Source organism: Podarcis vaucheri (assembly GCF_965113315.1).
Source record: "Podarcis vaucheri genome assembly, chromosome: 3".
NCBI classification, from domain to species: Eukaryota; Metazoa; Chordata; class Lepidosauria; order Squamata; family Lacertidae; genus Podarcis; species Podarcis vaucheri.
The window spans coordinates 126,442,355-126,464,546 of record NC_138761.1 but is presented as its reverse complement, the minus strand read 5'-3'; the positions used below and the strand labels follow the sequence as shown (position 1 = coordinate 126,464,546).

The 22,192-nt window shown below is 43.1% G+C and overlaps 1 protein-coding gene across 2 annotated transcripts in view; it reads left to right on the top strand.

Annotated features, from left to right (window-relative positions):
- The window catches only part of PELI1 (pellino E3 ubiquitin protein ligase 1), a 66,032-nt gene extending 44,198 nt beyond the window's left edge, over positions 1-21,834 (top strand). For both annotated transcript variants that reach the window (XM_082215800.1, XM_082215799.1), the window contains exons 2-7: positions 4,791-4,935; positions 6,730-6,859; positions 15,581-15,682; positions 18,406-18,603; positions 18,720-18,908; positions 20,436-21,834. In XM_082215800.1, coding sequence (XP_082071926.1) covers positions 4,865-4,935; positions 6,730-6,859; positions 15,581-15,682; positions 18,406-18,603; positions 18,720-18,908; positions 20,436-21,002 — 1,257 coding nt within the window. In that variant the 5' untranslated portion in view covers positions 4,791-4,864 and the 3' untranslated portion in view covers positions 21,003-21,834. The remainder of the gene's footprint in view (positions 1-4,790; positions 4,936-6,729; positions 6,860-15,580; positions 15,683-18,405; positions 18,604-18,719; positions 18,909-20,435) is intronic.
- Positions 21,835-22,192: the final 358 nt, after the last annotated feature.

The window sequence follows — 22,192 nt, the reverse complement described above, 5'->3', positions numbered from 1 at the left end:
CTACCTTGGATCATTGTGTCATACTTTCTCACCTAGTGGACAAATCCTCTAGGGTTCCTAATCAAAAACTTTATACCGTCTTTTTGAATCTAAAAGAAGCCTTTGACTCAATCCCGAGGGAGTTGCTCTGGAATAAACCCTCCAAAATGAACATCCACTTAAAGGTTACTTTTTCTCATTAGAAAACTAAACACTTCCATGAGGTGCCAGGTGAAATGCTCTCAATTAGGCAGGCTAACCCCAAAAATCCTCGTCTACAAAGGGATAAAACAGGGTTGCATCTTAGCCCCATATTAATTCATTCTTTTCCTAAAAGACCTATTTACGCAGGGTGGGTGGCCACTGCCCAAAGCTCAGCTCCATCCATGTTCCCATCTTACTATAGCTCAACAATGCAGTCATTCTGTCTTGCACAAGGGTTGACTTGAAGCAGCTTCTGTGCTGCTGCCAGGAATAATGTATAGCTAACAGCCTGGACAAGGGACGCGGGTGGCGCTGTGGGTAAAACCTCAGCGCCTAGGACTTGCCGATCGCATGGTCGGCGGTTCGAATCCCCGCGGCGGGGTGAGCTCCCGTCGTTCGGTCCCAGCTCCTGCCCACCTAGCAGTTCAAAAGCACCCTCGGGTGCAAGCAAATAAATAGGGACCGCTTACTAGCGGGAAGGTAAACGGCGTTTCCGTGTGCTGCGCTGGTGCCGGTTCGCCGGAGCAGCTTCGTCACGCTGGCCACGTAACCCGCAAGTGTCTGTGGACAGCGCTGGCTCCCAGCCTCTAGAGTGAGATGAGCACACAACCCTAGAGTCTGGCAAGACTGGCCCGTACGGGCAGGGGTACCTTTACCTTTACCTTAACAGCTTGGAACTTCACTTCACAAAATCAAAAGTGCATGTTTCTTCAAAATCTGGAAGCCTCACAGGTGGGAGATCAGTGGTAACCTGTTGGAACAGGTTAAAATTTGAAATACCTAGGCGCACCACTCCAATACAACGCCTCCTGAAAATACCATTGTAAGCTCACACTTAATGGGGTGGATACTTTTGCTCTGGCTATTACGGTACCTGTTTCTTCTTCAACAGAGGGAATCAATACATCCCAGCTGCACTAAAGGTATTTAATGCAAAAGTAGGCCCAAAACTTACGCATGGCATCCCATTATGGATTGGTGCAGTTAACCAGTTGTTGAAACACATCCAATCAAAATTTCTGTGCAAAATCCTGGGGCTGCCAAGTGTGCTGTGTGCAGCCATGTGTCTGGAAACGGGCTTCTGGAAACCAAAGTGTGGCTCACCACTATAAAATTCTGGCCCCACCTACATTTCAAGTCTGACTTTTCTTTAACTTTCCATATGCTAGCAGAATTCCACCACTCAATGGTTAGCTTGCATTGAGAACAAAATCAAAACCTGTATCCTGTCGTTCGAGTCGCTGCTTGTGCTCCCACAATTGGAAGCATTCTAGACAATCAGGGGTAGAATTCTAGAGATTGAATTCCAAACTCTTAGCCGCACAGCCAATAAAACCCGTTCCCCATTGGGGTTAGGAATTCCATCCTCGTATGGTCAGGGCACTCCATATTTACATCATCTTTACAATCCCCACCTACACAGAGCTCTTTCCTCGCAAGATTTAATGTTTTGCCATCTACAGTTTTGCAAGGTAGATTCTCTAAAATCCCATATGCTGAAAAGCACTCCCCTTGTGGCAGAAAACAGGTTGAATCCATCACACATGTTTTATTTCATTGCCCATTTTATGCAAATAAATAAATAAATATTTGGTCACCTTATTGAAGGGGGGGATCTATCACACTGACTCTTCCAGGGTGTCCTATCTGCTGAATAATTGTAGGATTGGTGCTGTGGGGAATGTGGCAAGATTTTTGAGTGATGCCATGAAATTCCGTCACCATAGATCCTAAGAGCCACTTTTGTATCTCACGACGTCCAGACGGTTTTATCCTAACGTACCTCTTACTATGTTTTATTACCCATGTTGTGTTCTGATCCATATATACAACACACTCTTTCTATGCCAGTAAAGGAGATTGATTGATTAATACTTGTTATTTTTCATGCTTTATGTGACCTATCAAATAACCTACAAGCCACTTGTAGAAGCTAGCAGAAGTTTAGCACTTATTTCTCTGTCAATTGCTTCCAGAAAAAAATCCAGTTTGACCCTGTCAAATCACTGGATTTCAAATCATTGTAATTTCACATGATAAAGTTTGGGGTAGTATCCCAGCATGCAGTTCTTTCCTTCTGTTCAAAATTTAGTGTGAGATGGTGGTATATGGACCAAAAAAGCCACCATCCCATAACACAACATGCACCATAGTGTAAAAGGAGCATTAGAAATCAGAACAGAAGCACCAGCATTCTATCCAGTAATACTAATGCAATAAATCCCACATCTGAATGCAGCCTTTGAAAGAAGCATTGTTCTCTCTCCAGCGCAGAAATAACACTCCCCAAGTGTTATGCAGTGCAGACATAAAACTCAACATTACCATGCCACAGGAGTGGCTGGGTGATCATATCTTTCTTGTGCCTTCCCTCTTCCTCACATGACCTGTGCTAATTATGATAAAGATACTCCTAAATCCTGGCTGTAGAATAATTTGTTCGTTCCCACCCCACTACAAAAAATCATGGTTAAGAGGAAGAATGCAATGCCTTGTTCCCATTTACTGATTGATTATTAGTGATCAGGGAGCATTAGATCTGTACCAGTTCTATATGTTAAGTGCATTTCCTGTATCACTTTATGTAAGATGGAGATTATTCTGACAAGTGGCTCTTAAATAGGTTTCTGTATTTTCCACCTCTGTGCTTCAAATGTAACATGTGCACTCAATTCAAAACTGAATCTTCTACTTTCTATTCCTTTAGCACCATTCAGAAGCAGGATGCTATAGCTAAAAATGCATCTCTAAGCATTAATTGTGAGAGTGGTCCTCAAGTAGTTATCTTCTTTAAGCCCCTTAGACTACATAATAATGTCAATATCATTTTATCTTCCAAGCTAGTTTCCTTTATCATACCCAACTTGCGTTTCAGATGTGGCTGCCTGTAGAAGTCAGCAGAATATTGTGGTTTCCACTTAAAACTTGTTTTCACCCTGATATTTGCAGTCTGTAGGCATTGTCACAAGGGGCTAAGGGGGCGCAGATGTCCACATACTGCCTTGCCCACATTCCACACACCCATTCACCAAAGCTGCCAGAGCGTTTTGGCAAGTGTATTCTCAGCCATTGCTGCTTGTCCTGACTTGGGGTGGGGTGAAGAAAAAGAAGCACGAATCAATGGTCACAGGGAGGGGAAAGCCTCAGCAGCTGCCAGTACAATAGGCCTAAAATGAGTCTCAAGGAACTCTCCACTCCCCTTCCCCTGACTGCAGCTGGTGCTTCAAGATCCATTCTCTCATTTTGGCACACTGTTTTTTCTGTCTTTTGGCATTTCTGCCTTTTGGACTGGAAAGTTCCAGAGCCCCCAGCTCTCCAAGGCAATTCAGATTCCACCCAGGTTTGAATAGGGAGGAACTGAAAGAGTAATGTGGCTCATAGGCCCATGATTCCAGGCTGAATATAGAATAGCAGAGTGTGATTGTGTATACAATATCCATATTTGGTTATACTGTAAATCTGTTACCTACTTCTGAATAAATATGCTTATGATTAAAACATTGTGGGTGTGGGTGTAGGTTTTACTTTGTGGACTACCTAGCCATACTGGCTAGGGCTGATGAGATCTGTAGCCGTAAAAGACTGAGGGGGAATGCCCCTTTATCCATCTATCATCTAGCTATCTATATCTATATCTCTATCATCTATCTATCTATCTATCTATCTATCTATCTATCTATCTATCATCTATCTCTATCCATCTATCATCTACCTACCTATCTATTATGTTACTGACACTGTTGTTAAGATTACTCCAGCATGTATCTTAACAGCATTTATTTATTATTATATTTCTGTCCCACTTTTCCTGCAGTGAGCTCAAAGTGGCATTCATGGTTTTCCACCTCCCCATTTGATCCTCACAACAACCCCATGTGGTTAGGGTATGATAGGCTAAGAGATGGTGGCAGGACTAAGGTCACCCAGTAAATTTAATATCTGAATTGGAATTTGAACCCCAGTCTCTCAATTCTTAGCAAAGCACAGTAACCACTACAGCACACTGTCTCTCTGTAAGTGTGGCAAATGTCATCATTATTAATGATATCCAAGGCAACCTGTGAATGGGAGGCTTGGGCAATATACAGGATCCGTTTTGCACAAGTGGGCTCAACAGCAGATGAAAGAAAGCTAGTTGTTGTCATTTCTTTTTGTAATACAGTCATACCTCATGTTACGTTTCTTCAGGTTGCATCCTGCAGTGACCCAGAAGTACCGGAAAGTTACTTCCGGGTTTCGACGCTCGCACATGTGCAGTAGTGCTAAATCGCGCTTCACACATGTGCACAAGCACCAAATCATGCCGCGTATCTGTGCAGATACAGCACTTCAGGTTGTGGGCTTTTCACGTTGCGGACGGGCCTCCGGAACGGATCTTGTTCGCAACCAGAGGTACCACCGTACATGACTCTAGTTAGTTTTCAACCCACAGAGAAAAGCTGAGCAAATAAAAAAGGGCACCCTATAGCTCCTGTAATGAATGAAGTAGGCCTGGAAGGTGAACAATATACTGTTGGTCAGTCTGCAGTGCTTGGCAAAACTGATAGGTGAAACTAATTTCTCCTAAGCCACTCCAATTTATGTCTTAACTTCTCCACTCTCCTCAGGAAATAATGAAAAAGGTTTGCCAAGGTTCTTGATCAGAGAAGTGGACTTTGAGATAAAGGAACTAACTAGGCTCATGTTTTCGCCTGATCAAGAAAACCATCCGTCAAAAGCACCAGTGAAATATGGTGAACTGATTGTATTGGGGTAAGTATTTCTTATTAAAATGAGACCCAGTGAATATGTATTTAACTCTGTGAAGAAAAGCAGTTTTGCTTGTCACTGTATGCAATGCAATCTGGACCTGTGAAGATTATTTCCACTGCCATTTTCTTCTTGCACCCTGACTTCATGCTAAAGCCATCATACTAATGTTGGACGACATGGTTAGTTAGGATATGCTCTCATGGTCTTACTGTCGTTCATGACTTTGGACATGATCCAACCACCACTAAACATTTCTAAGCTCCATCAGTTCCAGCAGGAGAGATTTAACATATATGTAAGCTGCTCACTGAAATCAATAGGGCTTAATGTTGGCTGTATTGTGTCATTTATTATGAAGGTATTTGGTTTATGGTACATTAGGCTATAAGTAACAGGCCTGTTAGCAAGAGAGAGCACCTGTTCTTATAGGCTACCCTTCAGTGTATCTGAGTTGACAGTTTCACATTAATTTTACATTTCTGCAATGATTTTTAGAAGGACTTGTAATACTATCTCTAGGGATGTTTTATATGTATATATTTAAATCATTTGCACCCCTATCATTCAAATGCACAAGTAGTCGTAACAAAAAAAAAGCATACTATAAATTAACAATTTAAAAATCAGTTACAAAATAATTAAAACACTAAAGCAACAGTAGGTAAATAGCACTAAACAGCCAAGTATCAGTAATACAGCAGCAGTAAAAATTATTCCAAATATACAAAGACTTTTATTTTGGGTTGAGCAGGAGACTCTTAATCTCAGGGTCGTGGGTTCGATCCCCATGTTGGGCAAAGGATTCCTGCATTGCAGGGGGCTGGACTAGATGACCCTCGTGACCCCTTCCAACTCTACCATTCTATGATTCTAAGTAGCCAAGATAGCTCCACCAGCCCTGCTTCCACTGCCCATTCATTTGGCAAACAATCAGTTACAAACCGAATGCCTTCTTAAAAAGGAAGGTTTTTACTAGCTTTCAGAACGCCATTAAAGAGACGATAAGGTGTTCTTTCTTGGGAGGGAATTTCAGCCACAGGGAGGGGGGAGCCCCTCTTTTTAGTCCTGACCAAGGATACTGGAAGGGATTCTGGGTCACACAGAAGGGCCTTTGATGGTGATCATGTTATACAGGAGAGAAGGAGGACCTTCAGATATCCCAGTCTTAAACCATTAAGGATTTTAAAGGGAATCACCGGCACTTTGAATTGTTACTGGAAACAAATTGGAAGCTACTGCAGCTGTTTAGGTTTGAAAAGCACATGCTCAATTTTAACAACTTGGCCATGGACTCTTCAAAGGCAGCTCCATGTATAGAACATTGCAGTAATCCAGATGTAATGCAGCTAGTGCCATGGCCAGCTCTGCATCTCCAGGGATGCGCACAGTTGGTGCCCAAGTCTCAGCTGGGCAAAGGCACTTCTGGCCTCGGCAAACACCTGGGCAACCAGGGTCAAGGCCACATACAGAAAAATCCCCCATACTATACACCTGCATTTTCAAGGGGAGTGTAGCCTCATCCAACACAGGTTAAACCCCAAGACCTGAGTCCGTTCTACTGACTGACCACCGTGTCAGGATTAAGCTTCAGTTTGTTTGCCCACATCAGTTCATTTCAGCCATAAAGGCATAGGTCTACTTGAGTGATGCACAACCTTTTTATAATAAAAAACTACACTTTTTTAAAAAAAGATCTTTAATTCCACAGGTTTGTGATAATATGTCCAAATTAATTCAGAGGCAACCCATCCACAAATACCCTCTGTAATGTCTTCATTCACCCTTTTCCCACAGGTACAATGGCTCTCTGCCAAATGGAGATCGAGGAAGAAGAAAAAGCAGATTTGCTTTATTTAAAAGAGCCAAAGCAAATGGGGTGAAGCCTAGCACTGTGCACATTGCCTGTACGCCTCAGGCAGCAAAGGTAAGCTTGACTAATGAGCTTTCGTCTCCAAAGGCCAGCATTTGTTTCGTTATATGGCAGCGGCACTTGCAGCAAATTCTGATAATTAAGTTCACTGAAGTATTCCAATGCAAAGCCAGTTCTTCTGAAAAAGCTAATCTTGCTCGTGGAAATGAAGACATTTTCAATAATATTATTTACACTTGCATCCTGTCCTTCTCCACTGAAGTCATGGAAGTGTCCATGTATGTGCATCCTGGACTCGGTCCTTGCAACCACCCTGCCAAAGTTGGTTGGGCTGAGAGCAGGAGTGTCCTAAGATCCACCTCGTGAGCTTCAGAGGTAGAGGTCCCGGGTTCAATGCTTGGCATCTCCAGGCAGTGCTGGGAAAACGCTCCTGTCTGAAACTCCTGGAGAGATTTGAATCTGAAGCTGGCCAAAATCCACAGCTTTAACCTCTGCCTCTTGAAAACGTTCACTCTTAAGAGTAAACATTTTCTCAAGCAACTCTGCTCACTATTTCCCACATTCATGTAACACTTGTGGTGGGTACTGTATGGGAAATTCAACAATGCACCTCCTATTTTGAAGGGGTTCTGTCAGTGTTTAAACTGGTACTGAGGTTAGGATAAGGCAATATTAGCAGGTAGTTTATTTGCTTGCTTGGTCAGTCTCTGGCCTTTGGCACTTGAGATGTGTTTTTTTCAGGACCCACCCTGTTTCTGTGCCTGTAGTTTGTTTTAACCGTTTTTAAATTCTGAATTTTGAATTCTTGTAACCACCCCTGGAACTCTTCCCCTCCCTCTTCTGTGCCACTTGTAGTTCCCCTTCCCTGGCTGCTCATGTTTTCCTAGGCCCTCCTATCTGGGCAGCCCCCACCCCACCCCGTTGGACTGTGGTGTGAAAGCAGCTCAGCTGACCACCACAAAATAAATGTTGTAATGCATATGACTTTTTATAATCAGCCAGCGGGAAATATGATTTATTTATTTATTTAATCAGACTATAGCTCATACAGCAGCACCTGTGGAAAAAGCAAATTCTGTGTTAGGGATAATAAGAAAAGGGCTAGGAAATAAAAGTACCAGTACCAAAATGTCATTATATCAATATTTGTTGCGACTTGGACTGCTGTGTTCATTTCTGGTCAGCAAGCCTGAAAAAAGATCTCACAAGTGCAGAAAAGGACAACCAAAATGATCAAGAGATTGGAGCAATTTGCATGTGAAGAAAGCTTTTTAGTTTAGAAAAAAAGGTGAATAAGATGGGAAAATATGATGGAGGTGTATAAAATTATGCATGGTTTGGAGAGAATGGATAGGGAGAATCTTTCTCTCTTTAGATGCTGCAACTTGGGGCCATCCAGTGAAGCTGGAAGAATCAGAGAAAGGAATGTCCTTCACAGCACATTAATTAACCTCTGGAATTCATTTCCACAAAGGGTGGTGATGGCCACCAACGGATTGAGGTTGAATACCAACAAGACAGAAATATTGTTTCTGGGAGTCATTTTGGACTCATAGCTGTCCATGGAGTCACAGGTTAATTCTGTGTCCAGGGCAGCTGTTTACCAGCTCCGTCTGGTACACAGGTGAGACCCTACCTGCCTGTGCACTGCCTCACCAGAGTGGCGATGCACTCCATGTGGGGCTTTGAAGGTGACTTGGAAAGTTAAACTAATCCACAATGCAACAGCTAGACTGGTGACTGGGAGCAGCCCTAAAGGATCTTCACTGGCTCCCAGTACGTTTCTGAGCACAATTCAGATTGTTGGTGCTGACCTTTAAAGCCCTAAATGGCCTCGGCCCAGTATACCTGAAGGAGCATCTCCACCCCCATCTTTCAGCCTGGACACTGAGACCCAGCATGGAGGGCCTTCTGGCGGTTCCCACACTGCGAGAAGTAAAGCTACAGGGAATGAGATGGAAGACCTTCTTGGTAGTGGTGCCCTCCCTGTGGGATGCCCTCCCATCAGATGTCAAGGAGACGAGTAATTATATATCTTTTAAGAGACATCTGAAGGCAGCCCTGTATAGGGAAGCTTTTTAGGTTTAATGTTTTACTATGTTTTAATATACAGTATGCTGGAAGCCGCCCAGAGTGGCTGGGGCAACCCAGTCAGATAGGAAGGGTACTAATAATAAAGTAGTAGTAGTAGTAGTAGTTGTCCCCGTCATCTTTGTCTAGCAGACTACCACTGTAATGGTGCCAGGAGAGCGTTCCAGAAATGAGGTGCTGAAACAAGCGGTACAGTTAGATGGAGGGGAGCACCCAGAGGAGGACCACTAAAGAAAATACCCTTCTCAGTAGGGCTGGACGATAACTGGCTTTCAATATTGCAATATATCACTAGCTAAACATGGAAATATATCGATATATCACAATATCTGAAATAAGAAGGAACTACGCAGAGGCAAACAGGACAAATGTCCTGGCAACTGCTGCTACTAAAGAGTCTAAAATTGATAAATGATGATATTATCAATCACCTCATAGTCACTTTCATCAGCGGGCAAGCCAACAAACGCATCTAAATGAGACTTTTGGTTTGGGGCTTGGCTACCAAATGGGGCATTCAGGGCAATCCAAAGTACGGTGCTCATAGTGAATACAAATCATCTGCACCTGTCGGACTGCCAGCAGGTCTGCTTTGCGGCAGCAGCCTGGTGGTGGCAGAATCAGCCATGACAGGGGAGGGGGAGAAGCAGTGGCAGCCTGGCAGCAGTGGTACAATAATCAGCAGCCTGCGAAGCTTTGCTGTGGCAGTGGGTGTCGGCAGCAGAAGCTGCGGCCTGGGAGGCCTTGTCGTGGTGTCGGCAGTAGTGGTGGCCTGCAAGGCCTTGTGGCAAAAGTGGCGACGGCCTACAAGGCCTTGCCATGGCAGTGGCAGTAGTAGCGGCCTGCAAGGCCTCCGAAGGCGGCAGGAGACAGTAGCAGAAGCAGGGGTGGCCTGCAAGGCCTTGCTAAGGGAGGCTGCCACAGCTCCTGCCACCACCTCCCACTGCCCCAGGAGGACTTGCAGACCGCTGCCACTTCTTGCCATCATGGCGAGGCCTTGCAAGCCCCACTACTTGTGTTGCATGAGGCCTTGCAGGCTGCCATTACCATTGCCGTCTCTATCACCGCCGTGAGGCCTAGCAGGCTGCCACCGCTATTGCCGCCAGCTCCTGGCGCCGCTGTGAGGCCTCACAAGTCTCCACTGCTTGTTCCTCCGCTGCGAGGCCTTCCAGGATGCCACTGCTACTGCTGCCCCCTCCCATCGCCTCCATGAGAACTCGCCACCACTGATTGTGCCACCACCGCGAGGCCTTGCAGGTTGTCGCTGCTACTGCTGACACATACCGCGGTCACGGCAGACTGTTTCTGCCACTGCTGCTTCTGCCTCCTAGCAGGCCTGCTGGCAGTCTGGCAGTCCCAGATTATTTGTATTCACTATGATTCATTGCCGTACTTTGGATTATCCTGAATACCACCATTTGGTAGCCAAGCCCAAAACCAAAAGTCATAGAATCATAGAATCATAGAGTTGGAAGAGACCACAAGGGCCATCGAGTCCAACCCCCTGCCAAGCAGGAAACACCATCAGAGCACTCCTGACATATGGTTGTCAAGCCTCTGCTTAAAGACCTCCAAAGTAGGAGACTCCACCACACTCCTTGGCAAGTCCTATTGGGATGCATTTTTGCTTGCCTGCTGATGAAACTGAGTGATGATTGATAATATTGTTGCTTATCCATTTTGGACCCTTAAGTAGTAGCAGTTGCCAGGACATTGTCCTATTCGCCCCTGTATGGTTCCATCCTTAATTCAGACATTGTGTTGGATTGCAATATTTAGTAGGTGATATTGTGAGGTTTAGCTGCTGATAACGTTGCGGTGTTTAGCTGGTTAGTTATCACAATGTTGAAAACCAGATATCACCTAGCCCTTACACACATTGTGATTTGCGATATATTGCCAGCTCAAATATTATGAAACAATTATCACAATGTGAACTTCAAATTGGTTAGGGATGATATATCACCCAGCCCTACTGCTCAGACACTCCTACTAACCTCCATGAGTGAGGGAGCTTTGATGGTCCTTTTAGCAAGTGTGGCTCCTTTGCATATAGACCAGGAGTGAGGAAACTGTGGGACTTCCCACTCCCATCCTCCCCAATCTTGGTTAAGTCTGATGGGAGTCAGAGTTTTGCAATGCCTAAAGGGCCACCCACTCCTGATACAGACAGTGCTGGTATTCTCCTTAGAAAGCTGACTGTGATCTGACTGCTGAAATGGCAGGAGCTCACTAAGATACAGAGTGAAAGATGAACTGGGAAGAGTCAGAATTGCTTTGTACATGTAGTCCTTGAAGGAGGAAGGGTCTTTCATGCTCCCTAGTTTGAAGATCTCACAGTGGTCTGTGTCTGATCAGTTATAGACAACCAGGCATTATCTTGCAAAACAAGTTACCATCATATTCACCAATTCCAGGCTGTCAAATAGCACGCTTAATGTGCTTTGCTAATTTATTCCAACCTGCACTGAATAAATTTCTATTTCCTTTTGTTTTCTAGCGTCTCCCATTTTGTCCAAGTGACTTGCTAATCACCACAGGGTATTTAAGTAAAAAGGCCTGTTTTGATAAACCCCACTTTTCTTCCCCATGTCCCCAGTGGTAATAGCTGGAAGGATGGGGGAGGAAGCTCAGTCAGCCATCACCATTTGTGTCTCATCCTTTGTGACACTTAATCATCCTTAGGATCTTAATCACTCAGGGTGTCTAGGCCAGCATATGGCTAACAGTAGGCATGACTAATATGCTTGTTCCATAGCAACATGTGATCTGTTGTGAAGCAGTAAGTGGGACCAGTTGGGTCTGTTTTGTTGGATAGATCAGTCATGCAGTTAAAAAAAAGGTTTGTAATTCATAGTTGTGAAGTGACACACCTGCACCTAATTAGCATCTCTTGACTTCAGGCTTTCAGTGAACTCAACAGGATGCTGCTAATGCTGGCTTCTGAATGTATGCTTTATACCTCTGTGCTGGTAGTGATGGAAGTATCTCTACAGCATCTCCAGAAAGAGCTGGAATGTCTAGAAATAAAATAAAGGCAATATGTGTAGAGCACTCTTATGAATCTGTTTTCTCTGTTCTTCGTGTTCCAAAGCTGTGCTAGGGGAGGTGGGTGGGTTTTGTGCAGGGAGTATAGCAGCATTTCATTCCATAGTTGCTCAAAATGGACTTACCTTGCAGTACTTCACCAGCACTCATTAAAACAGGGAATGCAGAACCTGCCACTCTCCTTTTTTGGGTGGAGGAGCTAGGCTACAACTCCCATCATCCCTAACTATTGACCATGTTGCCTGTGACTGCTGGAAGGAGGACTCCAACAACATCAGGGGGTAGCAGGTTATGAAACTATCAAGAACAAGGCCTTCAGGATGGTTAGATTTCACGGTCTTAGATTCTCTCTTCTTCTTCTTCTTCTTCTTCTTCTTCTTCTTCTTCTTCTTCTTCTTCCTATCACTGGTAACTGAGTGAGATTGTCTGTCATAAACATGGTCTTAACAGTGAGTCCGTAAGTGACTGTAGAGGCCAATTCTGGATCCACACGCCCTTCCACAGTGGAGACGTAGGTTTCTGGGTGGGAGTTGATCATAGTGAGGATTTGCCAAACATGCCTTCCTCTTAGCATGTTTCTCCCTTTTGTCCTGAGTTTGAGCGTCTTCAAAGTCCATGACACCTTTGGTAAAGGCTGTTCTCCAACTGGAGCACTCGCAGGCCAGTGTTTCCCAGTTGTCTGTGTTTATACTACATTTTTTTTTAGATTTGCCTTGAGAGAGTCTTTAAACCACTTTTGTTGTCCACCAGTATTTCGCTTTCCATTTTTAAGTTTGGAATAGAGTAGTTGCTTTGGGAGACAATAATCAGGCATCCAAACAATATGACCAGTCCAATGAAGTTGATGTTGAAGAATCATTGCTTCAACACTGGTGATCTTTGCTTTTTTCAGTACACTGGCGTTAGTTTGCCTTTCTTCCCAAGTGATATGTAAAATTTGAAGACTTTGGCAGGTATCCCATCAGGTCCGCTGGCGTTGTTGTTTCTCATTTGCTTAATAGCTGTACACAACTATCCCAGATTTGGAGATACTGCAAGCTCATCTCTAATATGTTTTTGCGGAATTTATGGGAAGACCTCAGCAGCTACGGGGGAGTTGTAGTTAAGGAGATGCTGGTAATGTTCTTTCCAGAGCAGTGCAATAGCTTTTTTATCTTTTAGAAGTGTGGTATCATCTGCTGAGCATAGGGCACATGTGCCATGATTTATTGGCCCATAGATGGTCTGTGTGGCTTTAAAGAAACTCTGTGCACCATGAGTGTTGGCTAAGTGCTGGATTTCTTGAGCTTTTTTTATTCACCAGGTGTTCTTTAGTTCTCTGGTTCTTCTTTGAACCTCAGCCTCAGCATTGGCATAGGTTTTTTTTTTTCTTAGTGGCACAGTTTCTATCTCTTTGCCAGATCTGAAAGCTCTTCCTTTTCTTGTGAATAATGTGTTCAATCTCACTGGCCTTCTCATCAAACCAGTCCTGGTGTTTCTTGGTTTGGTATCCAGTGGTTTGTTCACAGGCTGAAGTAAAGGATGTTTTTAGCTTGGTCCAGTGTTCCTCGATGTTATAGGGAACTCTGAAAGCAGATGGTCCTTAAGAATCATTGGGAAGCAATCCTGCTTAATGGGATCTTGAAGGGCTCGAGTGTTCATTTTGCGCCTTAGTTTCCTTCCTTGAAACCTACGTTGAGGTATAGTATGTGATGTTGAGTACGTCTGAACTCTCATCTGTGTGTCATCTTCAGTTAACTTAGGGTTGTGCTCATTTCTGTTTTAAGAAAGTAACCAAGAAATGTGCTTAACATACTCAGAATGGTGGAGCTAAGGTGGCTTTAAAGCACTGCATTGTTTGAACTGTCTATTTGTACCCTTTCTTTGAATGGTTGGTTTTCAAAGATTACAAGAAAACCAAAGTAAAGGTTAAGCATAGTGCAGAGGAGTGTACATGCGGACTTTCTCCACCAATAGCCCTTGTCTTCATTCATTTATTTAAAATATTTATTAACATGTTGGCTTTTTCACTAAAAAGAGAAAATGCAAAGCAGCTCACAAAAACACATGCGATATTAACAGGTAAATTGCATCAAAGTATTTTTAACAATACAGTGCCTAAAAATAATCAAGAGACTGAAGGCTGCTGCCACAATGATCAGTATAACAGCAATCAGTAACAATAATGATTTAACTGTCATTGAAGCAGATGAATTCTCTGAGGTTAGCAGAGTGTTTCCACCCCTTATACTGCAAAAGCAAACCTCCTGCTTGTTTTGCTTGGCTGTGCTGGAGCAGAATGCTGCCATGCACAGCAATTTAATATAGCCTGAGCCCAGCCCACTTCTCTGGTACATGGTGTAAGGAGAGGGGTGTGTCATAGTCTTCTTGGATGGCAGCAGCAATGACAAAAGGTGTGGGTAGCGATGAAAGTAGGCTTGCATTAGAGGTGGGAAATTTTGGCTCCAGCTCTTGATGGACTACAACTCCTGTAGTCCCTGACCTTTGGCTGTGCTGGCTGGAGCTGATAGGAATTGGAATCCCACAGCATCTGTGGGGCCTCTGCTTCTCCAGCCCTGGTTCAAATGAATACAGTATGGGCCATCTTCCCATGGTTGCTCCAAAATATCAGCTGCCTCCATTACAGACAAAAGGAAGAAGAGTCATGGTCATGCTGAGACATATCATTGGTCAGGTGATATTGCAGAATCACTGCCATGGCAGGCTGCATGTGTGTGAGTAAGTGAGATAAAATGCTGGTAATAAGCATTAAATTAAAAGAGAAGTATGCAGTTAGCATGTATTAAGAAAGTCGTGACATTACTATTTATTATTTAATGTCAGAGCTCTTGGCCAAATATTGAGAACTTGAGATATCAGAAGGTTTTAGCAGTAATAAAAAGGTAAAGGTACCTCTGACCATTAGGTCCAGTCGCAGACTACTCTGGGGTTGTGCGCTCATCTCGCTCTGTAGGCCGAGGGAGCCAGCATTTGTCGCAGCCAGCTTCCGGGTCATGTGGCCAGCATGACTAAGCCGTTTCTGGAGAGCCAGAGCAGCACACGGAAACGACGTTTACCTTCCCGCCGGAGCGGTATCTATTATCTATTTGCACTTTGACGTGCTTTCGAACTGCTAGGTTGGCAGGAGCAGGGACTGATCAACGGGAACTCACTCCGTCGCGGGGATTCGAACCACCGACCTTCTGATCAGCAAGCCCAAGAGGCTCAGTGGTTTAGACCACAGCGCCACCCGTGTACCTTTTAGCAGTAATAGTGGAAGTTAAATGATCATATTGGTTAGGCTGAAATCATATACTGAAGTACTTCTCTCCTAACCTAGGTCATTAGGAAGTTGAGATGGAGTACTGCAGTTTCATTACGTGACCTGTAAAACACTTATCTGAAATAGTGAGACTTGGAAAATCATAACTGTGTGTGTTTTTTTGATTGCCCTATCAACAAAGTCCTCTATGTAGTTCACACAGTATTAAAACAATAGACATTTAAAATGTTAACTATTAACCATTCAAAATTCTGCCTTAAAACCAGCCTTATTCTAGCAGGAGTGTGCTTTGTTAGGATGAAGAATTGCGCTTGCTAATCTATTTTATCTGTCTGGTTTATCATAATCAAAAATACACTTTTTCTTTCCCACAGGCAATAAGCAACAAGGACCAGCACAGTATATCTTACACCTTATCTCGAGTTCAAACAGTGGTGGTTGAATATACACATGACAGCAACACAGACATGTTTCAGGTATATAAAGTGTGCTTGAGTTACAGATCACCCTGGGATTAACACTGCTGTTGCCATCAGAACTTGTTCTCGTGTTGAAAGAAGCAGCTACAGTTGCAGTAACATGAAAAAATAAGGTTTTTTATTTTGCTTGCCTAGGCCATTAACGCTAATAACATCAGCAACTCAACAACCCTGAGAAAAGTAAAACTAGAAAAGACCTTTGGGGGTTTATTGGCTAATGGAGATGGGAAGGAAGTCCCTGTGAGGAGCCAGGGGATCAGGGCTTTGTTCTCTTCTTTTCCGCAGGCCGCCAGAGTAAACATTTTTTAGGGCCATGCAATTTGATCTTTCTCTTCCTTTCTTGTGTATCACCCTCCACCCCCCTTCTATAAAGGAACTTCCTTCACAAGCAAATTTTGAAGTTTGTCTCAGCTGAAAACAATCACTACACGTTAATGAAAAGCTGTCTTGCTGGGTACAGTGAACTATTTCTAAAGAGAGAATGCTCTTCAGATTTGATTTTTTCCCCTGATTTCTGATCTGGATTAAACTTAATGATTTTTGCTCACAGTTCTATTAATATTCTATTACTAGAATGGCACCCAAAATATACTACTCTTCTGTCTTACCTTCCTAAGACTTTTACATTGCAGATTTTGTAAGTTATAATGTGGACTACAGGCACTTTTAAATTCAGATCCAAGAAAAATAGCTGCGGCAGGGAGAGGGCAAAAAGTACTGTGTCGGTTCAAACTGTCCTATTGTGGCGTGAATCTTCATAGTAATAGCCTCTATCCAATGTGCCAGATTTCCCCAAGCTGGTGGCCTCCAGATGTTGTGTTGCCCCACTGGCCCCAGCCAATAATCTGGGATGATGGAAGCCGTAGTCCAAAACATCTGAAAGACACCATGTTGAGGAAAGCTGAGCTGTGAGGTGTCCGGAGAAGCCCCTGGCCTGTCACAGGACCACAAAATTAAGTAGCTGCTGTCAATGCATTCTCATGAAATACACTGGCAAGCCACATACCTGATCCTGGTGAGAATTTTTTTTGTCAAGCAGGGAACACAAAAGAAACACACTATAAACAGTCTGAAGAATCAAAGTGGAAAAGCTTCCCCCGTGAAATTTACCAGTTCAGCCTGCAAGTGGCAGTTGCTCAAATGACCCCCTACAAGAAAATCAGATAGAAAATGAGCACACCAAGGAATTCTAGTCCAGCCTTCACCCCATCATAATCCATTTTTATCTGTAGGAACTTTAATCTTTTGGAAAGCCTTCCAACATATCATAGCCTGAAACAAAGCAGCAGCCTTGTAAAAAGCATTGCTGCTTGAAGCGTTTCATCTCAGTGACTTGCAGAAGGTCTCAAATTTGTCTGAAACTGGAGAGTCACTGCCACCCAGTGTAGACAGTACTGAGCTAAGTGGACCAATGCTTTTACTCAGTCTAAAGGAGCTCCTTTTGTCCCTATGTTGATACTTTTGATAGCATAAATTGGCCCACAGTCCAGGTGAGTGGCCAAAGGTTATCACAGTAGCATGACGGGCTGAGGGTGTCAAAACACTTTGCCTGTGATCCTTTGGGTGTGGACCAACATGCAGAACCTGTTGGCTCTTGATCACTTCAAAACAGGGCAAATAAAAGTGCCATCTTTGGTGCTTTCGAAATGGGGGTGGGTTTGACAGAAATGAGGCTGTCACTTTGACCGAGGGTTGGTAAAAAACACAACATTTAAGATGCACTGGTTCCAATAGCTGCTCAAACAATTTATTTTTATTTATTTATTAAACCTGTTCATTGCCCAAGGCAACCCAAAGTAACTTACAAACAAGCAAACCAACCAACAAAACAAAACAATAAAGCCCACATAGATACATTAAAACCCATTTGGACCCATTTCAGTAACTACTCAACAGCTATGCTGGGGGAGAATCTTCTGTGCTACTTCCTTGCAATACCCCCCCCCCCCCCATTAAGGGGCATTAATGTTTTGGTTTTGGAGAAGCTTTTGATAAAGTGTTGCTTGCTTTACCTAATAGGGGATTCTTGGATTGCAGCCAAGAGCAGCTGGCAACCCATTGTTTTCAGCCATTAAAAAAGGTGCGAGGCTGTCTGTGTTCATGTTGAGCTGAGTAGCTTATCTGTGTTCTGACCATATGCATGTGGAAAGAACATTCCTAATTTCAGGCTACCATTTCCCCAACCACGTGGCGGGGATGTGTCCAGGGTCTCAGACTGAACAATACATGTGCTCTCTGATTCACCACAGCAAGGGCATTAAGTGAAGAACTGCTGCTGGAATGTAGCTTTGGATTCACAACCCAGTACAAAAAATAAAAATAAAAATCTTGAACTTGAGAATACATACTACTGTTCTATAACTTTGATGCAAGATATCAGTCTTAGGCCAGTTCTTCTGCTGAAGTGGAACTCTTTTCAGGGGGCACCTCCCCTCCCCTACAGTTTTTGGCAGTAGTTCTCAGCCATATTAGAATTCCTGCATTGGAAATTTCTGCGTGCTTTCTTCAATGAATAGATGGATAGTATTATTTCCCATTGCTCCAAAGATCCCAAGGGGCTGTTCTTTGAGTCTGCCTTACAGTACTAAAGCACTAAAAGTCAAATGATTGAGATAGGGTAGCATGCTTGAGACTTAGCTAGGGCAGGGATGAAATATTAATTGTTGACTTTCACTAGAGTGCTTTGTATCTAAATCTATTATCCATTTTGTTTTTGTCAGATTGGACGATCAACAGAGAGCCCTATAGACTTCGTAGTGACAGATACTGTTCCCGGAAGCCAGAGCAATTCAGAGACTCAGTCTGTTCAGAGCACTATCTCAAGGTTTGCTTGCAGAATCATATGTGAACGAAATCCTCCTTTCACAGCAAGAATATATGCCGCTGGCTTTGACTCCTCCAAAAACATCTTTCTAGGGGTAAGGGGTTGCTTCCTTCTGCTTCTCAATGCACGTTTTAACATATTAGCATGCTTTTCAACTGATCTGCAAAGAACCAATGAATGAAAGCTGCCTTGTTGATGTTTTCCCCCAAGGAGAAAGCTGCCAAGTGGAAGACTTTGGATGGGCAAATGGATGGGTTAACCACAAATGGTGTTCTTGTTATGCATCCGCGCAATGGATTCACTGAAGACTCCAAGCCCGGAGTATGGAGGGAGATATCTGTCTGTGGGAATGTGTTCAGTCTTCGGGAAACAAGATCTGCTCAGCAGAGGGGGAAAATGGTAAGTCTGAGAAAATAGCAAGTTTGCCAGACAGCTGTAAACAGCGTCCGTGAAGATGTCATGCTACATTTGGAGTACATTGCCCTATTTCCACGAGCATCTAATCCACAACTAGATATTTGCAGGATGAGGATCTATGTTAGTATGAGCACCTTGGATTTATTGCTTTTCTGTGTGAAACGAAAGGTGAGGTACAAAAGATATTCTTTGCAAACACTCTTGCAATTACTGTCTTGTTTTCCAAGTGTCGGCCCCCTCCCATTCTCCCTCCCATCTTTCAAATTTGGAATATAGTTCCTTTTTCAGTACCTGCTACTTAGAACTTTATACAATCCTATATAATGCAAGCAGAAACCTAGATTGCTACCTGTTATCTTTCATAAGAAATATATTGCCAGTGATCATGCATTTTAAATTTCCAGTAACACCACAGAGAAATGCTTCATGCTATGCTGGAAGCACTGTGGGAAATTATAAATTGTGACTAGACTTGGTTGCCTGAAACATCGTAGAATTCCAGGCCGGGGTGGGGCATTTTTGGTGAGGCCAGAGAGGCCCCAGTGGAAATGTTGACAGAACGGAGCAGGCCCACCAGTTTTAGCCATCAAGATGCAGTTTTAAAATCCATAAAATCAAGATGCAGTTTTAAAGCAGTTTTAAAACAAAACAGTTGTGGGCTGTTCTGCAATGGGTTTATAAAGAACTGTTGAAACCAAAACTGTTTCTTCTGTTATGAAGTTGCTTCAAGTAGCCAGTTATAGAACAAACTCCATTTTCCTAACTCCAGTCTTTTATTTCTGTGCTTAGTTAAAGCCAGTGTTTATACTGTGTGTTTCAGGAGTTCAAAGCCCTTCTTGTGCATCATCTTGGCAAAAAGAACTTTAATCTAGAATAGGGGCCAGCCCTGTGACTTCTTATTTCAGGCTCAGATACTAAACAATTGTTAATAGTTGGTAATTTGAGTTGGCCATCATTGGCAAAATGATGGTTATAAAGCCGTTCAAAGGAACAGTGTTTCGAGTTATCTGATGTGGCTACAGTGTTCTGGTCTCCTTACCTTTTTTATTTTTTAAATGAGGCATAGGCAAACTTGGCCCTCCAGATGTTTTGGGACTACAACTCCCATTATCCCTGACCACAGGTCCCGTTAGCTAGGGGTGGTGGGAGTTGTACAGTGGTACCTCGGGTTAAGAACTTAATTCCTTCTGGAGGTCCGTTCTTTACCTGAAACTGTTCTTAACCCGAGGCACCACTTTAGCTAATGGGGCTTCCCGCTGCTGCTGCTGCACCACCACCGCGCGATTTCTGTTCTCATCCTAAAGTTCTTAACCTGAGGTACTATTTCTGGGTTAGCAGAGTCTGTAACCTGAAGCGTCTGTAACCTGAGGTACCACTGTAGTCCAAAACATCTGGAGGGCCGAGTTTGCCTATGCCTGTTTTAAATTAAATGCCTCAGCCTTAAATATTAAGTAAGTCATTAAGTATTAAGTCATCGTTTGTGAAATTTGTATTTGTGTTCTCTTCCAGGTTGAAAATGAAACAAACCAACTTCAGGATGGTTCGTTGATTGACCTCTGTGGAGCAACGTTACTGTGGCGCACTGCAGAAGGCCTTTCGCGCACTCCCACCGTGAAGCACTTGGAAGCTCTAAGACAGGAAATAAATGCCGCTAGACCTCAGTGCCCTGTGGGCTTTAACACACTAGCCTTTCCTAGTATGAAGAGGAAAGACGTTGTAGATGAAAAGCAACCCTGGGTTTACCTGAACTGTGGCCACGTCCATGGCTACCACAACTGGGGGAACAAAGAAGAGAGAGATGGGAAGGACCGGGAATGCCCCATGTGCCGATCTGTTGGCCCTTATGTGCCGCTCTGGCTTGGATGTGAAGCTGGATTTTATGTGGATGCCGGTCCTCCAACTCACGCATTCAGCCCATGTGGACATGTGTGCTCAGAAAAGACAACTGCCTATTGGTCCCAAATACCTCTTCCTCATGGTACCCACACTTTCCATGCAGCCTGTCCGTTCTGCGCACATCAGCTTTCTGGTGAACAAGGCTACATCAGACTTATTTTCCAAGGACCGCTTGACTAACTTGTGTTATCTGAGAACTGCATTTAAATACATAAGCTAAAAGATTCTAATTTCAAATGAACTGCCGTCTTAAATTCAACTATATTTCATTCTCTGGGCTTTGACAGTTTACTTTGAGATGAAGAATACTTATTATTTAAGTGGTGAATTCCTCTGTAGATAATGGATGAGGCTGGTTATGTAGGAAAGATTGGTGGTGGATAGCTGGAGCAGACTGAAGGTAGTTCCTAGCCCATCATTTTTGAGATGGAAAAGATAACATTCTTTGCCTTCAATGTAAATGATTTGAATAACATGCCTTTAATATCTAAAATTTGTCTTTTTAAAAAGTATATAATTGAGGGGTGAAAGTGATCAGTTCAAAAGGATATGAGTTTACAGCTTGGATACAAACATGTAAGATGGAGCAACATGTATAGTAACTCCTTTTTCTATTTATCTTTGCTATGAAAAATTATCCTAGGTGACTTGGATAGAGTAGCATGGTAGTTGTGTGTTGCATCCATTGACTGGATGTGTAGATTAGTTCTGGATCAGGAAAGAGTAGGAGATAGGAATATGATAGATGAGCTTTCTTTATTTTGTAAAAGACTAAATCAATATTGAGTTGGTAGAAAAGCAGCAGGTTTTAAAACATAACTAAAGCAAATTAAATTGATGTGCTTTTTGAAGTGCTTAACTACATGTTGGATTACTTGATAAAATCCTTGTTTTTTCTTTCTCTTTCTCTGTCTGGTAGAACTGTAACAAAATGAACTGGTCACATAACATTTACCTGATACTTGGAATATGCAATTTGCCCTCAATGAAGTTCTTTTCTCCCTCCATGTTATATATTATGTATTTGGTTTGTTTTTTGTTGCCTTGTTTTTTGCATTTGCAACACTGAAGGGTTTATGCTTATTTAAATAAAAAAGAAAACACCAAGGTATACAAGGTGTTCAGTTTTCTTCCTCTACTGGGAGAAACAAAAGAGAGCCAGGAAGTGAGTTAGGCAGGTTCTGTACATTAGATTAGGAACGGATACTGGAGCACATTAGGATACCATGGAGATGTATTTTTGTACATGTTCATACATACTGTACCATTGCAAAAGGCCATAGTCAATTCATTTTCCCTCCCTAAAATGGAAATTACTTGAGGTGTCTGTATTACAGCATTTTATGGGAAGAAAAATATAACCTGGGATG